General features: G+C 35.7%; 1 protein-coding gene across 3 annotated transcripts in view; it reads left to right on the forward strand.

Moving 5' to 3' along the window:
• Positions 1 to 23,265, forward strand: part of LOC129280160 (uncharacterized) — a 149,222-nt gene that overhangs the window by 3,199 nt on the left and 122,758 nt on the right. For all 3 annotated transcript variants that reach the window (XM_064111805.1, XM_064111806.1, XM_064111807.1), the window contains exons 2-14: positions 288 to 413; positions 1,528 to 1,621; positions 11,280 to 11,415; positions 13,368 to 13,510; positions 14,516 to 14,652; positions 15,362 to 15,559; positions 16,134 to 16,345; positions 17,589 to 17,716; positions 18,548 to 18,663; positions 20,660 to 20,854; positions 21,508 to 21,743; positions 22,503 to 22,633; positions 23,108 to 23,232. In XM_064111805.1, coding sequence (XP_063967875.1) covers positions 348 to 413; positions 1,528 to 1,621; positions 11,280 to 11,415; positions 13,368 to 13,510; positions 14,516 to 14,652; positions 15,362 to 15,559; positions 16,134 to 16,345; positions 17,589 to 17,716; positions 18,548 to 18,663; positions 20,660 to 20,854; positions 21,508 to 21,743; positions 22,503 to 22,633; positions 23,108 to 23,232 — 1,917 coding nt within the window. In that variant the 5' untranslated portion in view covers positions 288 to 347. The remainder of the gene's footprint in view (positions 1 to 287; positions 414 to 1,527; positions 1,622 to 11,279; positions 11,416 to 13,367; positions 13,511 to 14,515; positions 14,653 to 15,361; positions 15,560 to 16,133; positions 16,346 to 17,588; positions 17,717 to 18,547; positions 18,664 to 20,659; positions 20,855 to 21,507; positions 21,744 to 22,502; positions 22,634 to 23,107; positions 23,233 to 23,265) is intronic.

A 23,265-nucleotide genomic window follows, 5' to 3' on the forward strand; every position in this document is an offset into this window, starting at 1 on the left:
TTGTACATGTTAATTTGTTAATATTTTATGTAAATTATATGCACAAGTAGTTATTGCTCTCATAACTTGAACGAGCTTTATGATTTATGCTTGTATGATTTTGTGGAAATCCCGTTTGCAATATGACTATGTCACATATCATAGCTGGGTCAACTTAAAAAAAAATACAGCCCTTTAGTCGTTCTTTCTACTTAAAAAAATAACCTGACGAGGAACTATTGTTACTCAAACCTTGTTTCTTATCATTAAAATGTCAAAATCATATATCTTTATCGTTCTTTCTTCAGGCAAGGGAAGCTTTTCTACCATAGGTGAAGGGAGACTCTCTCCCACCTTACCTGTCAGCCATGGGAGTACTTGCCCAGGTGGGACTACTTCTTTGGAAGAATACCAAACTCAAGACAAGAAGCCCGGTAAATTTGTTTTTTTCCTTCCTACATTCTTAAAAAGGATTGGTTTAAGAAACCAATCACACGAAGGCCGATATTCCACAGTAAAAACGCTGTATAAGAATGGTATTCAACATTGTTTAAAGGACAAGTCCACCCCCCAAAAAAGTTGATTTGAATAAAAAGAGAAAAATCCAAAAAGCATAACCTTAAACATTTCATCAAAATCGGATGTCAAATAAGAAAGTTATGACATTTTATTTTTCACTTAATTTTACAAAACAGTTATATGCACATCCTGGTCGGTATGCAAATGAGGAGACTGATGATGTCATCCACTCACTATTTATTTTGTATTTTATTACATGAAATATTCTAATTTTCTCCTCATTGTCAAGTGAAGCAACGATTAATTCCTCCCTGAACATGTGGAATTAGCATTGTTTAATATTATATGGTTCGGTCAACTTGGTCCTTATTGTCAAATTTGTAAAAAATTAAATATTATATAATTCAAACAATAAAACACAAACGAAATAGTGAGTGATGGACATCATCGACTGACTCATTCGCATGACACTGATTTGTGCATATCACTGTTTTGTGAAAAATAAGCGAAACTTTAAAATGCCATTACTTTCTTATTTTACATCCGATTTTGATGAAATTTTCAGCGTTATGCTTGTTTAATTTTTCTCTATTTATTATAATCAACATTTTTCTGGGATGGACTTGACCTTTAAGTATATAAAGTGATTGTATAGAAGTTAACCACAATTCATTTGGCGGTGGTGTAGGAGTGGACTGGATGCATGAGAAGAGGGATGGAAAAGGGGGTAGATGTGTGTTGGGAGGTAGCCCATTCTTGAATCTCGATTTTGTTTTACTGCAGCCTTAAAGTAATAGTAAATATGATAAAAAAAATTATAAATAATAAATAAAAATAATAATAATAAATATGCAAATGAAATAAAATGAAATAAAGATAACATAAATAAATCAAACGAAATATAGTTAATCAAAATGAAACAAAAAATATAAAGAAATATAAACAAACTATCAAAAATGCAACTTTCTTTTTAAGCACTAATGTATAACCTCAAAACATTGTCAATGAATTTTAACTTTCTCTCTCCAGCTGCTCACAGTCACGACTTTGCTGTGGCCGATCATCATCTTCGCCGTCATCGCCATTATACGAGATAGAATACCACCAGTGCGAGAAGAGGAATGTAAGTACAGTACTTCAATAAAATAAAATGTGACATTGAGGGTCGCTCCCTCAACGATTTTCATGATTTTGAAGAAGAAAAATGTTGATACAGATGTGATCATTATTGTTGGCGAAATAATTGTAGTTAGAGAGTTGAGAATTTTGATAAGCTTTTGTGCTGACATTATCAGTATTTATTGACCTTGTTGTAAAATATTTAAGATTGATACATTTCAATATGTTAATGAATAAGACGGCTGGATGAAAGACATTTGATTCGCCAAGAGGTCATCATCATCACATGTAATCATATTGGTAATTCATATTCTTGATACTTGATGAAGTAATCCATTTGTCAGCTCATACAGGAAGCTTTACAAAAATGATATGCTATACTATTCTAGAAAAGTAAATGAGGGAATTTAAAAGAAAGAAAGACTCTCCAGTGGTATGAAATAAAATGATAATGAATACAAATTATCGTCAACTATACCCTGTTGGAAAGAACATCCTCAGTGTGATCACAATGTGGAAATATTCTTCATACTGAAATCAAAGGTTTATTTCCAATTGGTCTAATGTCAATTCGTCCAATTGCCAACTCGTCTAGTATCATTTGGTCTACCATCAGTTCGTCCACTCACCACATGGTCTGCTTTCATGTAGTCTAATGCCATTCCGTCTAATAACCAGTTGGTCCAATAGCCATTTGGTCCATTTGCCATTTGGTCTAATTGGACTAAGTGTTAAATTGTGCAAAAATGAATAAAAATGAAATGGATATTAGACCAACTGGTGATGAGACGAAATGGTCATAGACGAAACGGTGATTAGACGAAGTGATGATTGGGCCAAATGGTTAATGGACCAAAATGGTTGTTAGACGAAATGTTGATGGAGGGAATGTCATTAGACTAAATGAAAGTAGACCATGTGGTGAGTGGACGAGTTGGCGGTAGACGAATTGGCAATTTACCAAATCAGACAGTGTGAAGATATTTTCACACTGTGGACACCTCGGCAGTGTGACTGTTCGCATGGTCGACTATGTAAATATGTGATTCACTCTGTTGATACGCTCAGATGCAACAGTGTGAAGGTGATTTCACATTGTGTTCCACACTGTGAACACACTGTGGCACGCACTGTGGGACACTGTGTTCTTACCAGTAGGGTAGGTATGAGACACCCCGTATATTAACCACGTGCTCAAATTGTGTCAAGACAAAAAAAAACACGCAAATTTATGATATAAAGTCATACTTCTGCGTGCTTTATGCACATTGTCATATCGAGAATTGAGTTCACTTTACTTCAATTGTATTACCAACTTTAAACTCCTGCCACTGTTTATCATCAATCATGAATGTTTTTTTTTTCAATCGTATGTGTATTTAATTAATTGCGTTTACCAAAAAAATTATAAAACGTGAAAAAGATCAAAGTTTTTTTAAAACTGTTTTTTCGTCTTGTGTTTCTTTTGAAACAACAAGGTTGAAAAGTGTTTTTATAGTAACCATATTTTTTTATATTAAAACTTGATTGTGTTTTGCAATATATGCTTTAGAAATTTCCGAAGGGAAAAAACAATTTACGTAACATGTGTTAATTCTAATAGCCTGCATCGACTGGCGGATCCAGGGGGGGGGGGGGGGGCGCAGAGCCGGCCCGTGCCCCCCCCCCTTTGAGAAGCAAAATTAAAATTTGTAATGTAAAAATGCCGTTAAAACAGAAGTTTCGGGGACGAAATGTCCTTAATTTTTGGATAAAATATATGTATTTTTTTGCTTGCCAAATTTTTCCAAGGAAAATTGTGCCTCCCTTTTGGAAAATCCTAGATCCGCCCCTGCCTCTATCATCACATTGGAGAAAATATCAAATATCATATTATTTGAGCAAAGGTTCCCTGATCACACGATTCCGTGCATGGTTGATAGAACCCCGTTTAAATTGGGAATAAGAGTCAAGGCCTAAATGTGGAAATTATTATAATCCAAAGTGTACATAGGAAATTATGGTAAAATAAAGGAATGATTAACCGAATAAATTTAATATGAAGTCAACAAAGCGTTTCACACAATACGGCCATTATTTCCAAATAGTGCCGCTCGGGGTTAAAGAGCAACTTTCCACTTCTGAAATGTATTTTCTGAATAGGACCTATTGATTTGATATGATTAATAATTTTAATGAAGTAAAATAAAGAAGGGGAAAAACACTGCCTCTCCTTAAGTACCGTGGTATTTTACTATTAAACGATTTGGAGCAAAAAAAAAACAAAAAAGAAACATGCTTCATGGACTTTTGAAAGGAAAAAGTTGATTCCCAAGTCACACATGAGAGAATATGCATGACTGGCGAATTTTCGCTTTTCATAATATCACAAGGTTCATTTTTTTTTATTACACCAAAGTAATTGAATTGACATTAATAAACCACTGCATGGTTGAAACCTGCCATTTGTTTGTTTTGATTTTCAAAACACAGGTATATGCTAATTAGCGTTTTTATATATTTGAATACACTGGTCAAGGCGAGTGCGAGTGCTGGGATCTGAACCACGGACTTTTATGGATGTGTCAGACTCCTCAAATCACGCGGCCACGGTACTTCTTCCTATGTTGAACAATTCTTAAATTGAAAATTCATAATTAACATCCACAATTCGAACTTACAATTATAATTTACAATTTACAATTAGCGAAAAAAAAAACGGACTTTGGTTGGTAAAATAATAGACGTCCTCCCCCGAAAAAAAAAGATCTCTGCGCCCCGTGATCATTGATCTTTGTGATCATAATAACGATTTTGGAAAGTCATGAATGCTATTCTTGCTAATATTTACTAGATTTCGTTGCTCCCCAAACCACAGACTCATGCACTTTACAACAAAAGCATCGTGTAAATACAACGATTGCGTAAATATTAACTTCGAAGTCTTAGTTCACTCCAGATACCTTTTATAATTTTCTACATGGCTTTCATATACCCCTCTCGTCTTGTTAATGTTTGTTCAACCAATATTTGAAGTCGGCCTTCCAGAATATGCTATTGTTCCCCTTTTAAACAGATTGTTGGAGCATACAATCTTTTTAATACAAACATTTCCAGCGTACAAGGATAAGGAAAAGACTGGGTATAAAGGAGAGTTATACCACGTCGGTTAAAACAACACCCTTAAACAATATTATAGGAAAAAAGAAACGTTTGGAATAATAATAGAATAATAAGCACATTGACAATTGCGGTATACATTACTGATATAGTCTATTCTCCAATTGGTCTGTCAATGCTGGAAAGAACGTAGTGTCCCATGTTTACAGTGTGGTCACAGTGTGGTACACAATCAGGAATAAATTGTCGCAGTGCGAATAACGCGTTAACATATTGCACTATATGAACGCATTGTGAGTAAACTTTCTTACACTATGAACACACTGTGAAAACTGTGTGATACTGAACATACTCTGATATTTTGTGACAATGTGAATGGATTAGGCATACTGTCTGATACGGAAAACGTTATTAACAAAATGTGTACTATGAACACGCTTTGAACACACTTTGTGAAAATGTGAACACACTGTAAACATACCGAACACACTTTGAATACTGTGTGCCACATGTGGACACACCGTGTGACACTGCGAACCCATTATGACCACTGTGAGACACAGTGGACGGAATGTTTACCTTTTTCAGTACTCTGTGCGGCACTGCAAACAATGTGGAAATTGTGTGACACAGTGAACATACAATATTAACAAAATGCGTACCACTTTGAACACACTGTGCGAACAGTATGAAAACTATGTGACACAGTGAACACGCAATTAACAAAATGTGTGCCACTTTGAACACATTGTGTGGCAATGCGAACACACTATGTGGCAAGTGAGCACATTCTGAACACATTAAGAACACACTATGAACACATTATGAACACACTATGAGCACACTCTCAACACACTGTAAACACACTATGAACCGCTATGAACACATTGTGAGCACATCGTGGACAGACTTTGAATACACTGTGAACACACTGTGTGACAGAGAAGGGGAGGATGAAGAAGTAGTAGTAATAGAAGAAGAAGAAAAAAAGAAGAAGAAGAAAAAGTAGAAGAAGAAGTAGAAGAAGAAGAAGAAGAGTGAGAAAAAGAGGAGGAATAAGAAGAAACAGGAGAAGAAGAAGAAGAAAAAGAAGAATAACAAGAAGAAAAACAAAAAAGAAGTAGTAGTAGTAGTAGTAGAAGAAGAAAAAGAGTACAGGAGGAGAGGTAGAAGTAGAAGGAGAAGAAGAAGATCAGAAGAAGAAGAAGAAAAAAGGCGAAGAAGTAGAAGAAGAAGTAGGAGGAGGAGGATAAGAAGAAGAAATAGAAGAGTTGGAAATGACAAAAATAGTGTTTTCATTATTTTCTCCTCACTCTGTATTTTCAAATAAACCTTCGAGTTTGATTACGTTGAACCATTGGACCATGTCGTGCACCTCATTTTCAGTAATTGGTTTGATAATGGCATAATAGATCAAACATAATGGGGAAAAACATATGTGTAGCCTATACATAAAATAACGTGCGAAGCGAAGAATTACATATTTCTCATCACGCACGATAGCACGGGTGGTATTACATAAAGTGACCTTGTGCACCATCTTTTTAAGAATAGTCTCTCATTGTGATAAACTAGCGTGCACGTAGGCAAAAATTATCAAAATGTCCCATTTACTTTTATTTTCATACATTATGAATGTGTCTAGACCAATAATGGGGAAATGTGTCCTATCAAACTGTTTGATAAACACAGGATGTCAGTGGCGTCTGTTCCGAGGAATTCCCCCTTTTTTGTAGGGGGGGGGGGGCGCTAGCATCCATAAATCGAGGACTTTGCAAAAATGGGCCCCCATTATACTTGGAAAACAATCTCTGACTTTTTGTGATAACAGGTTAGACAAGTCATGCGATGTGTTTCTCGATCACAATTGTGCTGACATACTTTACCGTTGGCGTCCGATGGGTATAATGATTGGTATCAAATGGTGTCTTTTAAGGGGTGTAAGTGCAAGTATGTGTGAGCGACATAAGTGAATATAGTGTGACAGGGCGCTGTGTGCGATCCGTAAAAAAAACTTGCTCTCAATCGCCTGGGGATTATCACAAATTTAGAATGAAAATAAAGTGATGCTGAAATTGAGTCATACTACAAGAAACATATAATAATGAATTGTTCGATATTTGTTCAAGAGACTCTCACCTCTTAGTCGGAGAGGTGAGATAAGCATGGAATGGTATTGTTGTTTTAAAAAGAAGATGAGATCGCATAACCAAAAATCAGGGCGCTTTTGTAAATTATAATTATCGTAAACATCACATGTCACAATATCATTTCGCTAATTTTACGGCACGGTGAAGGTCAAGTCCATCCCAGGAAAAACGATTTGAATGAACATTTAACAAAAATGTATAATACAACTGTTACTTTGGAAGTTGACACAAAATTCGATATCAAATAAGAAAGTTGTGGCATTGTCAAATTTCACTTCATTTCACAAAACTATCATGTGCACACCATGGGTGATGTGCATATTAAGAGGATTCAAAATATCACGACCGGATTGTTTTCCTTGCACTTTCTTCAATTTTAAAGGCCTAAATAAGATAGATATGAAATTTTATTTTACCGTAAATTTTGATGATAAATAATCTTTTGCACGAATTCTAAATTTGAACGAATTAAAAGTGAAAATCGAAAATTCAAATGCTCAAGGTAGAATCAAACCATGATTTACATGTCTTATATTGGGAAAATGATATAATTATTTTATATTCTATAGAAGGAATACAAATGTTAAATTGAGATTAATGACGTCATCGGTTCCCTGATTTTCATACCTCCCGTGTTGTGCTTAAAACAGTTTTATGATCATAACCCCGGTAATAACCAAAATTTAATTGTAACAGCTATGTGTTTGATAATCAGATTTTGATGAAATTCTCAGCGTTTTTTTTTCATTCTTCTCTTTTGCATATGTGTATACAGCGTGGAATGATGTGTACACTGTTGAATTTGAAAATTTTTAAGGGATTGTCCGGGATTGTCTTTTGTATTTTATTATATGAAATTAGGTTTATTCAAATTTTTTCCTCCAAGAACTAGAAAAATTGGATTGACAATTGATTTAGTGCATTAGATATTTATTGCTGCAATTTATTTCATTATAAGAGAGACATATTATTCACACAAGTATGAAATAATGAAAAAAATATGATTTTATGTAATAACATAAGAAAACGGAAAGTGGAGATGTGACATAATCAGCCCACCTAATGAATATTCATGACGACTGTTTTCACAAAATATTGCTAAACTTTAAACTTTAATAACTTTATTATTTGTTATCCGATTTTGATGAAATTTTCGGCATTTTGCTCAGTGAATTCTACTCTATGTATTAAAATATAAATATTTCCAGCCCGGACCATCCCTTTAACTATAGAATGAATAACCTATTCACACAGTCCATTATGTGAACACACACAATGATACAATTTTTCTTCCAGGAGGCTATCCGCCATGCATTGCCATTCGATCTATCATGCCCCTCGATTGACTATCAGCACGTGGTCCTCGGCATGTAAAGATGAAGAGGATTTAGAAAAAGCTTTATGCTACAATAGATATTCCTTAAAACACAATAAATGACCTTCCGGAAGAATAGGCACGGATGAGGGGGAGAAAGCCGTTACGCAAGTCGGCGGAGAAAACAACATTGACAGTCTTCATCGCCGCATCAGGAGAAGAAAGTGACTGCATCTAAACAATAATGTTTGTGTGTGTTCGCGCAAGGGATTTCATGTGGGTTTGTGTGTGTGTGTGTGTTGGGGAAGGGGGGGGGGGGTGATTTTCATCATTAAAGTATAATAAAATGGAAAAGGCGTTTATGAGAGTGATTAGGTAGCAATCTAAGTGAGATGTCGCAGAAAATTAGAATATTCTTAAAATACACATTTCTGTTTAATTACCGCAGACTTCCATGTATGATTCATCTTCAATTTCAATCTTAATAATGTATTTGTTATACTAATTCAATTGCATACATGGCAGCCAAATGGTTGAAATTCTAGCATGCTTACAATACTTCTCCAGCAAATTGCATTTCAAACTGAAACAGTATAGGTGGCCTATAGTAGCATGATACCATATTACACATAAAACATTAGGAGGAAAATAAATTTCATTATACATTCTAAAATTCGAAATTAATTCATTAATCAAAATTGCATATAATATTTTTTTTGAAAAAAAAAAGAATCCTTAAAGTTAACCCAATAATAAAAAACACCTTAACGAAAAACGCATGAATTACATTAAAATAATGAGGTAAAGTAAGGATGAAAGTGGTTGTTCTTAATTGATTTTTATTTTTATTTTATTTTAATTCAAATAAAAATGATTTCTGAGAAGTGATTGACTATCTGGACGAGATTTTATCATGGAATACCAAAGTTTAAATGTATAGGCCTAACTGCCAATCCTACGACATAGGATTCCAAAATCAATTTATAAGGAAAAGGAAAGTGATTGAAGTATTAAAGGGGAATGCATGTATATAAAACGAATTTTCAGAAGGGAGAGATAGAAACAAGAAACGATGGAATTATGGTCCGAAAATGAAGACGAAGAGAGAAGTAGGACGACCCACGTGAAATACAACTGATAGGAACGAATATGATGTGAAAAGGTTTTATGAGCAATATTGAAATAGAAGTGATTAGGGAAAATATTAATTCACGTAGACAGTCCAACCGTGAAAACAACCCCAAACAAAGCATGTTGTGAACTTTAAACCAGATTCCATTATTTGGGGATGAAAGGTATCAGTATATGAAATCATATATCCAGGGGACTTAACACAATGAAAATATATAGAACGGATCTTGTGAACTTTACATATGAGCGTCTAATTCGGTGCTATACAACCATTTTGCCAACAACGACTGTGAAAATCATATTTAAATATGTTTAGTACTGCACTTATTTCGGTGCAAATAGATTATCTTGTTAAAGATTGGTCCTGCATTTTCTTTTAAGCATGTAGAATTAGACGATGGTCAGGATTAGTCTAGAATTAAAATAGATGAACACAGTGGCCCGTATTCTGAAGTCAGGTTTAATTAAAACTCTTGTTTACAGTTGTGGTTTAACTATGAATAGCAAATAGTGGCATAAATATCTAAAAGTATAATTTCGATGTGTCAGCCCATTTTGCTCTCAAATGCATTCTTCACTCTTTCGGAAGGATAAGTAAGATATCTTTCTTCACCATTCTCGAGTTTAAAAGAGCACAGTAAACAAAAGAAACACACATTCTAAGGAAAATTTTGATATTTTGGGCTTTCCATCATAATTTCAGCACCGAGTTAGACCATGGTCTAAGTTAAACTTGACTTCAGAATACGAGTCAGTGGGTCTATTAAAATTGTTGACATTGTTATAAAAAAGAAGTAACAGCGTCATATAAAGTGCTGATCATGGACAGCGTCATGGTCAGCAAACAGTGCGAAAGTAATTATCAAGATTTTGCAATAGCAAATTGAAAAAAATATAGCCCTGCATTGTTATCGAAATTTTACAACACGATCTTATGACCATAAATAGTAAAGTGATGATTATACACGTGCTTCCAGCTACTGTAATAAAATGATTATATCCATAATCACCACAAAATGGGCATAACCAAATAAGAATCCGTGTTTGTCCAGTGAATCAAGAACGCTTAGGGTGTGCCCACTTTATTTATCACTATACGCATATGTTTAATGCACAAAAAAAAATGCTTGCTTGCTACTCAGATTTTTTCCAATTACTTTCCTATTCATGTTATTGGGACAGCGGAGTGATGGACTTCCATTTTAACAAAGTCAATTCGGTGCAGGGATAACAAAAAGTAAAAATGGTCATAATTTTCTAATTTTCTTCCTTTTTTTCTAAATTGTATCAATGTTATCTTTTAGAAACGGTTTTCACACGACGCGTAATGAAGTGTCCCTCGGTGCCAGTGTAGTACGGTGGCTGGACAAACAATAAGTCTCGATCAATTGGCAAAAACTGAACAATCGCGGTTTAAAAAATCTTTCAAAATCCGAACCCAAGATAAATTTCCTTTGTCATTTCCCTATAAACTGATTTCGGCGAAAATATTCGGATACTTTCCAATACAACACCCCTCGAATTAATAGGCATCGTAGTGGGAGTGGTGTGTGTGTGTGTATGGGGGGGGGGGGGGGGTCTGATTTTTGCATAAAATCCAATAGAATGTGGAAGTCGTCTACTCGGAAAAGGAAGTTCGAAGCAAACAGGTAAAGAGAGCGAGAGAAAAGAGAGGGGAAGAGTGAGAAAGAGACAGACAGACAATTAGAGAGATGGAGAGAGGGGAATAGAGAGATGGAGGGGATGGGACGCAGTGAGGGGATAGCGAGGGGGTTGGTGAGGGGTGGGGTGGGATTGAGCGTCGGAATGGCGCGTAGGGGGTTGGAGATAAAAAGGTGTGTCATGATCACTAGCAGCATAACTTAAGTTACGTTTGTTAGACCATACAAATGAATGCTTATTATTCCTGAAATCGCATGGGCTGTAGATTTTTTTTAAATTTTGTACTATAACATTTTATCCTCCAGGTCATTTTCAGCCACAAGCACTGCCCAGTGTAGGGACTGTCGATTTCATGCAGTCAATGATGTGCGATATCGAGACAAGGTGTGAGAGCGCCGATGAAGTTCCCAAGTCAAATGAACCTCCTACATTCGGAGCAAGGTAATGATGAGGAGAGAAAGAGGAGGATGAAGAGAACTGGGGGGAAGAGGGGGGGGGGGGAATCAGATTCAGATTCAGATTCAGATTCAGATATTTTTATTGTCCAATTGCAATCAAGTACAAATGGAAATTCAATTTGTTCGCACAAAATAATTTAGAATATCACATGATACACACAGAAGATTACACGATACATATATTAAACATTATACAAATCAACAAGAAAAGATAAGAGAAAGTAAGATAAAGGCAGTGGGGTAACATAATTTCAAGTATGGCTATTAAATGCACGAATTGAAACTGGAACAAAAGAATTTACGAAGCGTGAGGTTCTGCCGGGAAGGGATCTCAGACGTTTGCCTGACCTCATCAAATTATAATATTTATGAAGGGCATGGTTCTCATTGGTCAGGATCTCTTTGGCTTTTTCAAGGACTCTACCTTCATTCTCGTCTACAAAGCACCCTTTTTCTTTTGTTAGGAAGACGAGGAAGACGAAAAGATCGGAAAGCGCTGATGGTGATAATGATGATGATAATAATGATGATGATGGTGATAATGATGATGGTGATGACAACGATGAAGATGATATATGATATATGATGATGATGATGTTGGTGATGGTGGTGGGGGTACTATGATAATGATAATAATAAATATGATGATGACTATTATGTTAATGATGATGATGATAAATGATTATGATGAAAAGATGATGAAGATGATAAAGAATTTGATAACGATGATGTTGATATTAGACTAATGAGCCACATATTACTATTATAGTTCATTAAAAACAAATGAATGAACATATAATGAAAAAAGAGAGGGATAAAAATACGCAAATGCGCCGATAAAATGAGATGCAAGCCATCTACCGATCATCATGACGCTTCGAGGACTAAAGAAAAACTGGGATGGTTATAAACGTGTTTTTCCAGAGGTCGGGTAAACACAAGTTGTAGCTGCAGATCGATTGCAACCTTGATATTTAATTACATATTCGAAATGAGATTTCGATAGAGCTGTACCTTGCATGGGAAATGAGATTATACAAAATTGATGTGATTTTTAATTATAATAGGAAAGCGGGCTACAAAAATACGAAAAAATCTAACAGTGCCCCTTTTCTCTATAGCTAATCTTATACCTGAATTCATCATATTTTAAATTTCCCATTTAACTTGTGGGCCATTCAGGTGCCGCGGAACGGTTTTCAAAGTGGAGGGGGGGGGGGGGGTGAGCCAAAAGGACGGACCAGGCACAAAATCACAATCATATGGTCATTTGTTACGTTTTTGTACACGGTTTTGGAAAAAAGGTGTGTGCCCCCCCCCTCTCTTCCGCGGCGTGTGATTGAGGACCCCTTTCTTCTCTTGATATTGCTCTAGCTTTTCAAAAATGTCATTTTATTTCAAATATGATAAGTGAACAAATGTTCACATTTTCACAAGAGCTATATTCTGCTTTCCTTTATGATAGATCGCAATCATGATCTGTTTTTGAGTTGGTTTTATTTACCATTTGACAGTTTGACAATGAAAAAATATACAGTATAAAATAAACTTTTATAAACTGCGAATCGTAATATATCATGAATATGTAAAAAAAAAAATACTGACCAATAGTCGACTACATTCACATCCATTAGTATATAGCCTTTGTTATAGAGGTTCAATCGAACCGATTTTTTTCCTTTATTTTTTTGTTTGATCAGTTATCTATTTTATATGCTATATAAAATGCATGACTGAACCAAACATGGAGATAAAACAATTTCCAATCAGGATTCGGATGACTATCGCTCTGCGCCTGCATGCTCACATCTAAATTTTCGTGGGAAACAAGCCCCTCACAATTAAAGGAGAAAATTATCCATTTTCCTTTCATGTGTTAATGTGTATTGTAAAATAAATGCACTCATAAATAATCGTCCGTTTTCCCCCTTTCAGTGTTGGCTTGCTACTCGATGACTTAGGGCCTTTGTTTGAGGGGGAGTCAACGATTGTGGACGACATTGAAATGCTGTCTGGTACACTCGACCCGCTGATTAATCTCACACATACATTGGAAGATGTATACAACACAATCAATGGTAGATATAATTCGTGTTTATGTGTATGTATGTGCGGGGGGGGGGGGGTGTAGCCAGGCAAGCTGTTTCAAACACATTTCACCAGGGTATTTTTCCCATATACAGATATAACAAAATTGAAATATAAGTGCTCCGCGCACACTTTTGGTGGTGGTGCGGGTGTGTGTGTGTGTGTGTGTGTGGGGCGGGGGCGTCGTGGGGTGGTTGGGATGGCTGCGTCATATTCTAAAACAAGCAATAAAGGAAAAGTGGATTCCTCAGTAGAGGGGCGCTTGATATGGTTTCAATTTTTTTTTGTAAAAGAACAAACTTTGCAAAATCATTAAATGCACCTCTCCGACAAGGAATTATTATGATATTGAAAAGTATACACAATTGTACATTTACCACTTAAAATTTAGATGGAAAAAAAAATACGCAACTCCAGCTATAATGGCAAAGATGGCATCACTACATAATAGAAATGATAATTGGCAATTAAATGATTTTACTTGTCACGTCCAAGTCTTTTATGTGTCATATCACACTTTTTGAAAATATGGCGAAAGAAGAAAAAAGAAGAAGAAAAAGAAGAAGAAGAAAAAGAAGAAGAAGAAAAGAAAGTAGATGAAGGAGGAACAGAAGAAAAGAAAAGAAGAAAAGGAAAAAGAAGAAGAGGAAGAGAGAGCAAAACAAAAATAATAAAACGAAAGGAGAAACAATGATAACAGGGAGAGGATACAAACAAAGAAAGAAGAGAACATTATAAAAAGGGGGAAAAATACGAGGAGGTCAATTTCAGGATAAAGAAACCTGCTACCGAATGAGTACTTTTAAATATGTTTTACATGTCAATTGAGAGCTAGGACTATTTAACATTCTTTTACACAATGTGGAAACTTATATTGTAAATCGAGCTTGACAAATGGTTGCGGAACATGAGTGATGACTGTATTACGGCTGGTGGAGCTCGTTCTTTACACCGTAAAAAAAAACACAATTTAATCCCTATTTACTATTTTACAGATCAAGACCTTTATATCGATGACTTCTTCATGAATAGTGCCAAGCTGAGAAGCGACTTATTAAAGATCTTCAATGGTTCGGAGGCTGAAATCGAATTGATTGAAGGAATGTTGGGAGCTAAAATCAACGTGCTTGAGGTAATGTTATAGAATACATTACATTATCTTTTGCTCTTCTGTACTCTTATCCAATGTTGTGTCCTTATTTTTTTTTCTCCTACCGCATCTCATGCAACCTTCCATGATTTAAGTTTTCGCCATGCCTTTTTATGTTGCCTGGACAGTATATTCCTTATCACAACTGCTTTTTGGCCCGTCTTGTTGAAAAACTGTTCCACCTCAACAGAGAGAGAGAGAGAGAGAGAGAGAGAGAAGGGGGGGGGGTCGTATTTTGGTGCATATTATATTTCTGTTCCCATTTTATCATCACATGATCATAATACTTACACCAATGGAATGAGCACATATATGCATTTAATCTATCTATCTATATATTTATGTATCTATCTATCTTCTGTCTATCCTTCGATCTCTCTATCTATTAAATTCTTTCTATCTTTAGTTTTAGTATCTATCTTCTAGTTAGTTTTTTAACAAGAATTGGTCAAGATAACCAATGCGTCGGTTACAACCGATATGTGTCTGACCGACAAAACGTTGTCATAAATCAACCAATTTATTCGATAGAATCTAACAAAATTTTTAGTGTGATATTCAAGTTGACCATTTTTTCGGTCGGACAGAATCACCGACCCATCTTTTGCAGGTTGATTTTTTTAATGCGGTCATGGAAGTATAATTCGATGAATATCCTAATAACCATATATTTTGCATCCTTTCTTTCCAGCTTCTGGATGTGATCGGGTATTCCGATTCTACGAGTTTGGTGTGCAATGCCTCAGCGCTGCAGAAATACGTCATCTTCCCTTCCAATACCAACGTGGATAAAATTGCCTCTTCTCTCTGCAGTCTGAAGAGAAAAGATGTTGAGAGGATTATAAATATCGTATTGCAAGAACTAGACGTTCATTACATTGCGGACGAGGTATATAAGCAAAACTTCTTCACACACTTAGTGGCTAATAACAACATTTATATATAAAAATGACAAAAGTTTCTATTTATTTTTTATACCAATTTAGGCATTTATCGTATATTTTGACTATTATTATGTTTGTTATTTTTATCATTTTATTTTCATTATCACTATATTCATTATCAGTATGATGAAGATGACGACAACGATTCTCTTTAGACCTATTATTATATTAGGAATATCATTATATGTGTAAACCATTAATTAAAGCATACGGATATCTGTTTACTTATTTTGCTAATTTTCCATATATACTGTTATATAATTTTGTGTCCAATTATGTGTCCAAAAGCATAAAAATTCGAACTTTTGTGTAACCATTAATACTTTTCAAATATTAGCAATTAAATGAAATGATAACCTTTAACGAATAAGACCTAATTTTATTTATCTTTATTGCTGAAATACCTTTAATACGTACTGCAACGAGGACAATTAAGACGAAGATAGCCGGATATATCGCGGAGGATTTCCTCCTCCGATCGCTCTATGAACCATTCCTGATATTACATAACTCTCACAGGTGACCGATTTTCTCCGCGCATTGGATCGCTATGGGCTGGAGAATTTCACCCGGGATGTGTTAGATATCCAAGAACAACTGGAAAATATCACGGCACTGAGTGATTTTGTAGACGTACTTCCCCAACTCCTCCAGCTAACCCAGCTTATTCCAGACATTCAGAGGTTTTTTGAAGCGATACAAGATGGGGATATAGAGAGGACCCTCTACGGGTACGTATACCAGCCAAGCTGAGTTCTTACCCGAAGCTTCGGCGGTGTGTTGACCCCTTTATCCGTTGTACATTATAAACTCCGTGATGATTACCTGTACCGCTCCTTAGTTAGTATATATGTGTGTATGATCTGCAATGTGATAAAAATATACCAATGGAGGTTTCTCGTATGGATATTGAGTTTTCTCATAATAATACTAATAGGGTCATGGGTGACCACTTGACTAATGGATTTTCTTGCAAGAAATGAAAATAAAAAAAACACTTTTTCATTTTGATGTACATCAATTGTATTCTAACTGGTAGACTTACAATAATGATTATCTGGGCAGTATGCAAACGTTATAGCTTAATCATTGATGTGCATATATTTACAGACATTTGAACCCCCAAATTTTAACAACCAAGAAAAAAGGGTGAAATAGACAAAAAAGAAACAGATAAACTCTTCTTCTTCTGGAAACAGTACAGTCCACCGTCTCGTGTATTGTCGTACTGGGTATAAAGTATGATAATATTTCTTTAGTATTATGTCATGCAGTGTCTACCATGTTACAAACTTAGAATTTTGCACAAAAAGATTATGTAATATTTGCTTTCTCTCTTCTTTTGCTTTTTAGAAATTTTTCCCCATAAAATGTTTGGCTCATTGTGCTACTGTTTGTATAAATCAATCAACCAAAAAATATTAAATATTTAATTCCGCATTCAAAAGAAACAACAATTTGGGGGATTATTTGGGGAATCCGAATGCCTGTTTTAAAAGTCTTATCTTTTTAAACAGTATTAGTTATTGGCACTTTGACACTCATCCAATCTCTCACATTATTTCCTTGTGCACGTCTCGGAACAGAATATTCTTAGATAGATGGCGCCAGATGAATGCCTTTTATTATTATTATCATTAAAAGTATTGTGACTTTACCATTATAATAATGTATGATGGAAACCTTGATTATGATTGACTGCTGAGCCATGTTGCCATGGTAATTCTATAATAGTAAAGTCACAATAGTTTTAACTCTTTGTGATTATAAAATAGGTATCAGATAACATTTTTTGTCATATAACAATAGAAACGTACATTGTATGCTTTAAACTTATTATAGGTGACCAGATTGTTGTATTATTATTACAATTATTATTGTTGTTGTTATTATTAATGTTCAAATCTAAAAAGGAATTACAAACAAATCCAGAATTCATTTTGTAAATGATAATTTTTTGTTACTAACTTCCAGGTTGAGGAGAATAATTGCTACGATTGATTGGGAAGGCGCTCCACCTTGGTGGTCAGATGTCCAAGATATTCTATCTCGTATTACTGACATTGTTTCTATGATCTCTGACATGGTCATTGATATCCAAGGTAAGATAAGACAAAACTATTCAAAAATGGTTTCTTGAATTTTAGATATATACTCTCATCTGCATGAGAAGGCTGCATGCTTTTTCAGGAAAAGTCCACCCCAACAAAAACTTAATTGAATTGAAGCGAAAAATCAGGCAAGCTTTATTGATTATGTAATCAAAATCGGATGTAAAATAAAATTATAACGTTTTTAACATTTATGTGCATAGCAAGATTCAGAGGAATCCATTACTTCCTCCACTCATTATTTATTTTGACTTTAATTGTATGAAATATTATTTATTATAATTTATTTTTAACCTGAAACATAGTATGATTTCTCTCAAGATATGCAGAGTTGCCGCGTTGTAGTCAATCGTGATTTGATGAAGAGTCCCTTTATTTTTCAATCTGATAGAAATGTAAATCATTACTATTTGCAATTAATTCATTTGTTTGTTGGCCAACTGTTTGTTTAAAGGCTTTTGATAAAACAAAACAATGTGTCGCATGCAATTTATTTTCCAAAAAGTCAAAATATGTCAGTCGACTATGGTTTCATGCTTCCAGACAGACTTAAAAAAAGTTGTATTGTATTTACTAAACATCAATTCTTATGACTGTATGCAGGTATATATTCACGTATATATTTCAATTGGTCTTCGTAAGCTAAATTTGTTGCTCAATTTATGTGTCAACATGTTTTTTTGTATTTTATTTTGATGTTTGATAATCCTGGCAAGTGAGGATTTCATATCAATATTTCATTTTCAATTATGTTCTGTAGAAACTGCATAGTGAGACTGTAATATTTAATGAAAAGCAAATGACTTTATGTATCTATTACAGGTGTGGCCTTTAAAGATATCTTCACTGATGGAAAAGTGATGGAGATCGTCAAGATGTTCAATATCAGTAGAGACTCAATTTCAGCCCTTCTTAATGCAACCATTCAAAACGACAAGGTAGGACTATGAAGGAGACATTTTATTTGCCTACATTTATGTATTTTACATGAAACCTTCTTCTTCTGTGTTGAATTCCTCCGTTCAACGGAGAACTGCAAGCCTTGAGTTGCAGTTCAGCATAGTAAAATAATGAGCTGACTGTAAGTCACTGTTTGCAGGAGCTTGATCAACAAGGTGCTATCTTGAAAAATGTATATCATACACAAATTGAAGAGTCATAAGATGAAAGTCAGGAAACTGATACGAGACATTGCCAATGACACCAAGGGGGATAAGTCTGGTTTGTGCTGCATGAAGATATGAGTCTGTATTTGTAATGCTGGACAAAACTTTCATAGCATCCTCTGGAAATTGCTTTTAAATAGAAGATTATTTCTAAGATGAGTATAGTCTATGTATTCACTAACAAAGTGGAAGTTTCTGCAGGTGCATGGCAGCGGACAACTTTGGTCGGAACCTAGTCTAGAGATCTTGCACAGTCAACTTTGGGTGAGATAAGTGCCAGTAAGAAGCTGAGCTTTCATTTTGATGGCTACCAGGAGATATGCAGGGTGAACGACAGACGGGAATACATGATTAGAAAGTGCCAAGTCAATATTATGGAACAGAAGAATGGATGACTTAATTAAGGGAAGTTTCTTCGGAGAGGGATGTAAGGGCCTTACTTTCCAATGCTCTCTTCTTCCATGTCAGGTACAAGCAACCTTGCTGCAGAAGATCCAGTAGAGATCGAATATTGTACCTTGAGGACTTTAATAGTAGGAATAATAGAATCCTGGCAGAAACACTCGAGATCCTGTGCTCAATTCTGCCCTGAGGAAGTGAGATAATCTTTCCCAGGAGACGCAGATATAGGAGATTAATTGAGTCAGATAGAAGGGGAATCCCTGTAAGCAGAGGAACAGTTGTCCTTGGAAGACCAAGCAGCTTTTTGAAAAGCTGGCTCTGCATCACACCCAAGGCCCTCTTACCTCTATCTGGTAGGTTCAGAGCCTCAATTCGTACAACATTCTGCAGCACAGAATGTTTTCCACAATGAGGAGACAATGACTGGGGACAGACCAGTCCGGTAAGCATCAGTAACTGTCAGGCTGTACAGGGCCCAGATACCCTTTTGAAAGATCTCATGGGTGTGATTCGGTTTATTAGAGGAGCGCAAGACAGCAAGGTGTGGATGGCAGGCCTGCACAGGTACAATGTCTGAACCAAAATGCCATTTTAAATCTGCAGATTTACATCCTGGGTTGAAAATCACGACAGCACTTTTAGAGGGATTGATGACGAATTGCCACTGTTTGGTGTACTCCAAGACAAAATCACGCATACGCTGTAGATCTGTAGGACGGTTGGCGGGGAGTACTACGTCAGCAGCAAGCACGAGAGTTCCTGTGTATCTGAAGAGTACTTTACAACACGTGCCACTCTTCCTCATCTTCTGTATGAGTCCATCGATATAGACCAAATAAAGAAACCAATTAGAGAATGGAAATGAAAATAATACAGCCTTTTTGAGAGTTGCCAACTAGTAGTGAGTTTCAGTATACGTTGGCAGCTCTGCTTATTAGAAAATGATTTTATGTCAGAGAATGGAGAGTCATCGACTACCAGTCTGGATAGATCAGAAATATTGATAAAATGCATGGAAGGGTGGGAGATAGAAATAGAAGAGAGAGAGAGAGAGAGAGAGGCTGATCGATAAAAATATATGATGGAAGTACCGGTAGGCCTACTTATATAGGTCTTTTATTGTTACAACTACCTATAATTTTCAAAAAAAATTTCCACTCATGATTACATGTAAGAATTGAAATCAAAGTTATATCTGTTCATGCTCTCACACATTTATTCTCTCTTAGTTATCTTGGTCTATTGTATTTTGTTTGATATTTTGAATTACTTTGTTCTTTTTTTATGGGCCTACTTATAGGTAATCTAAATTAATGGATGTAAAACTCATTAAAAAATTCAAACTTGGTTTATCCCTTTCGTACAGATCTCAGATTTCATTGTTCTTCTCTACAACCCTGATGCATACTGCCAGGGAATGGCAAACCTTGATGACTTTTTTACTGTAGAGGGCACCATTGATGAAGATGCGTTAAGGAATTTGCTCTGCAAACCTCACAATGGCACATCATTCTTAGAAGCTCTGCTCGGTGAATTCACCGATGGGAAAAGCATTCAAGAAGTAAGCTTTGCTCCCAGCAATAATAATAATAATAATAATGATAATGATATTAACAATAATAAAAAAAAGTGAACATGACAATTAAAAAGGTTACTAGTATTTAAAAAAAAAGCCAAAGAAAAAAGTCCTTGCCAAGAAGTCGACGCCAAAAGAAGCAACAAAGCAGACTGTAGTGAAGAGGCTTCAAAACATAGGAACAATAATAACTTAGTAACAATGATAACAATATCATTGATAATGATGAAGTTGAAAGATGAAGACTTCAACTACTGGCTCTACACTGAGATCCCAAGAGGAATCTGTAAATGGTATTTTTTATGGTGTTCTATGAACCAAATCTGTGTTGTTCAGAATGCAGAAAATTGTAGACAAACATAAATTTCCACTGACTTATATGAAGGCATTAAGAACTGCAGAATTGTGTGATCATTAGATTTTCCAATAATGCACCATTTTCATTTGATTTCACTTTGGTTTTCATGATTTTCAGACTGTGTTTTTCATAATTCAATATTTCCAGACTGAAAAATGTTTTCTGGGAAATTTTGCAAATTCAGGTATCACCCCAATTCTGTGAAATTTTCCATTTCGCATGTTGTGAAAAACCTGGGACTTAAATTAAAATTAAAACCAATCTCGTCTTATATTACCAGATCTTAGAGGGCCTGCAGGGAGTGTTCCAGCCAGTTGAAGTCGGGCTGGAAATAGGATCGCTGATCAATCAGACCCTTCAGATCTTTGAAGGATTAGAACAGCTTCCAGATTTCATCAAAGAGCTTCCATACCTCATTCAAGGTCTCGGTGATCACCAGTTATCTCCTCTGATCAACTTGATCTCTATCTTCCAGAATCAATCTTTTGAGAACATACAAGGAGTGTTAATTGAGGTGTAAGTACATTCTTGTAATTTTTTAACCTTTCCTCAAAGTAAATCCTTAGAAACCCTTCTGCAATATGGATCTATCCTGAACTGTATTCAGTCAATCCATCTCACTCCATTTCAATGAAATGTAATGTAATGCAATCAAGTAAAACCCAAGCCATTAAGATTGAATTTAACTCAACCCAACTTGACCCCACCTAACCCCATTTGACTCTTTCTACTTCTTCCTCTCCACCTCAACCCACCTAACCCCACTCGACTCTTAATCCTTTCACTCCACCCACCCTTCCAAACCACACCTAGACACCTTCCACTTCTTCCATTCCACCAAACCCCACCCCACCCAACTCAACTCTCTTCAACTTCTCGACTCCACTCGACTTGACCTATACACAAACCCAACCCCACTCCAATCTGCTCCACTCCACCTCACTCATTCCCACTTGACTCAACTGGGGTCGACTCGACTCCATGACTTTACTCGACTTGACTTAATCCCAGTCCATTCCAATCCTTCCACTCCTTTGACTCTGACCCGCTCTAATCCACGCTACCCCACTCCACTCCACCTGGTCCCCACCTACCCCACCCAACAACACCCAACCGCACCAAACAACACCCAACCGCACCCAACCACTCTCCAACGCAATGAGAAATGGGGTTAGCCATTGCCAACCTCTGTGTAAACTTTGGCTTTTAGATTGTCAGTATAAATTTCATCACAGCACCAATTTATGCCAATTTCATAATTTTTTTTTTCAACAGACTGATTGAGGGATCTACAGTTGCAGAAAGCATGTTCGTACAGTTTGACTTCTGGCCTATCATCCAGCAGCAATTGGTGTACCAGATTGTTATTCTTGATGCGCAAGTAGCGGTCATTGAAAGAGTTCTTAGTAAGTTATAGATTCAATCAGCGACTTGATTATTTATCATTTGCTCATTAATAGCTAGTCAAGAGCAAAAGTAGTGAACATGTAAAATAAACCAGATCGTCTTGATAAGGCATACTCTTAATAACAAAAGTAATTCGACAACAAATTTACAAAAACAAATATTTGTTATCCTGTATGGCAAGTTTCCAAAGGCTACACATTGCAAACTGTGGAAAAGCATGAGACAACACATAATGAAAGAGACAAAATATAATGTGTGTGCCCCTTTGTCCATGTATAATGACAAACATCCAGTCAGGTTTTTGTGCACAGGTGGAATTTGAACAGTATGCAAATCCTATACAGTCTGCTTATATGACAAGCCTCTGTTACTGTTAGGAAGCACAATCTTGGCTTCCTTTAATTTCAGCAGAATTAGACCATTGTGAACTATGTATTAATTGTGATCATTAAACTTTGAATCGGAATCATTAGATGGTGCCCTTGTTGATGCCTTTAAAGATGACCCCTTCACCCAGGTCGGGGAACTGTTCCTAGAATTCGGACCAAACATCACTGAAGCTATCCTCTCAACATTCCTTGATCCAGCCAAAATAGAGGTAATTATATCGATTAGTATCCACTTGTTGTAT

This window comes from Lytechinus pictus, chromosome 17 (assembly GCF_037042905.1).
Source record: "Lytechinus pictus isolate F3 Inbred chromosome 17, Lp3.0, whole genome shotgun sequence".
Lineage (NCBI taxonomy): Eukaryota > Metazoa > Echinodermata > Echinoidea > Temnopleuroida > Toxopneustidae > Lytechinus > Lytechinus pictus.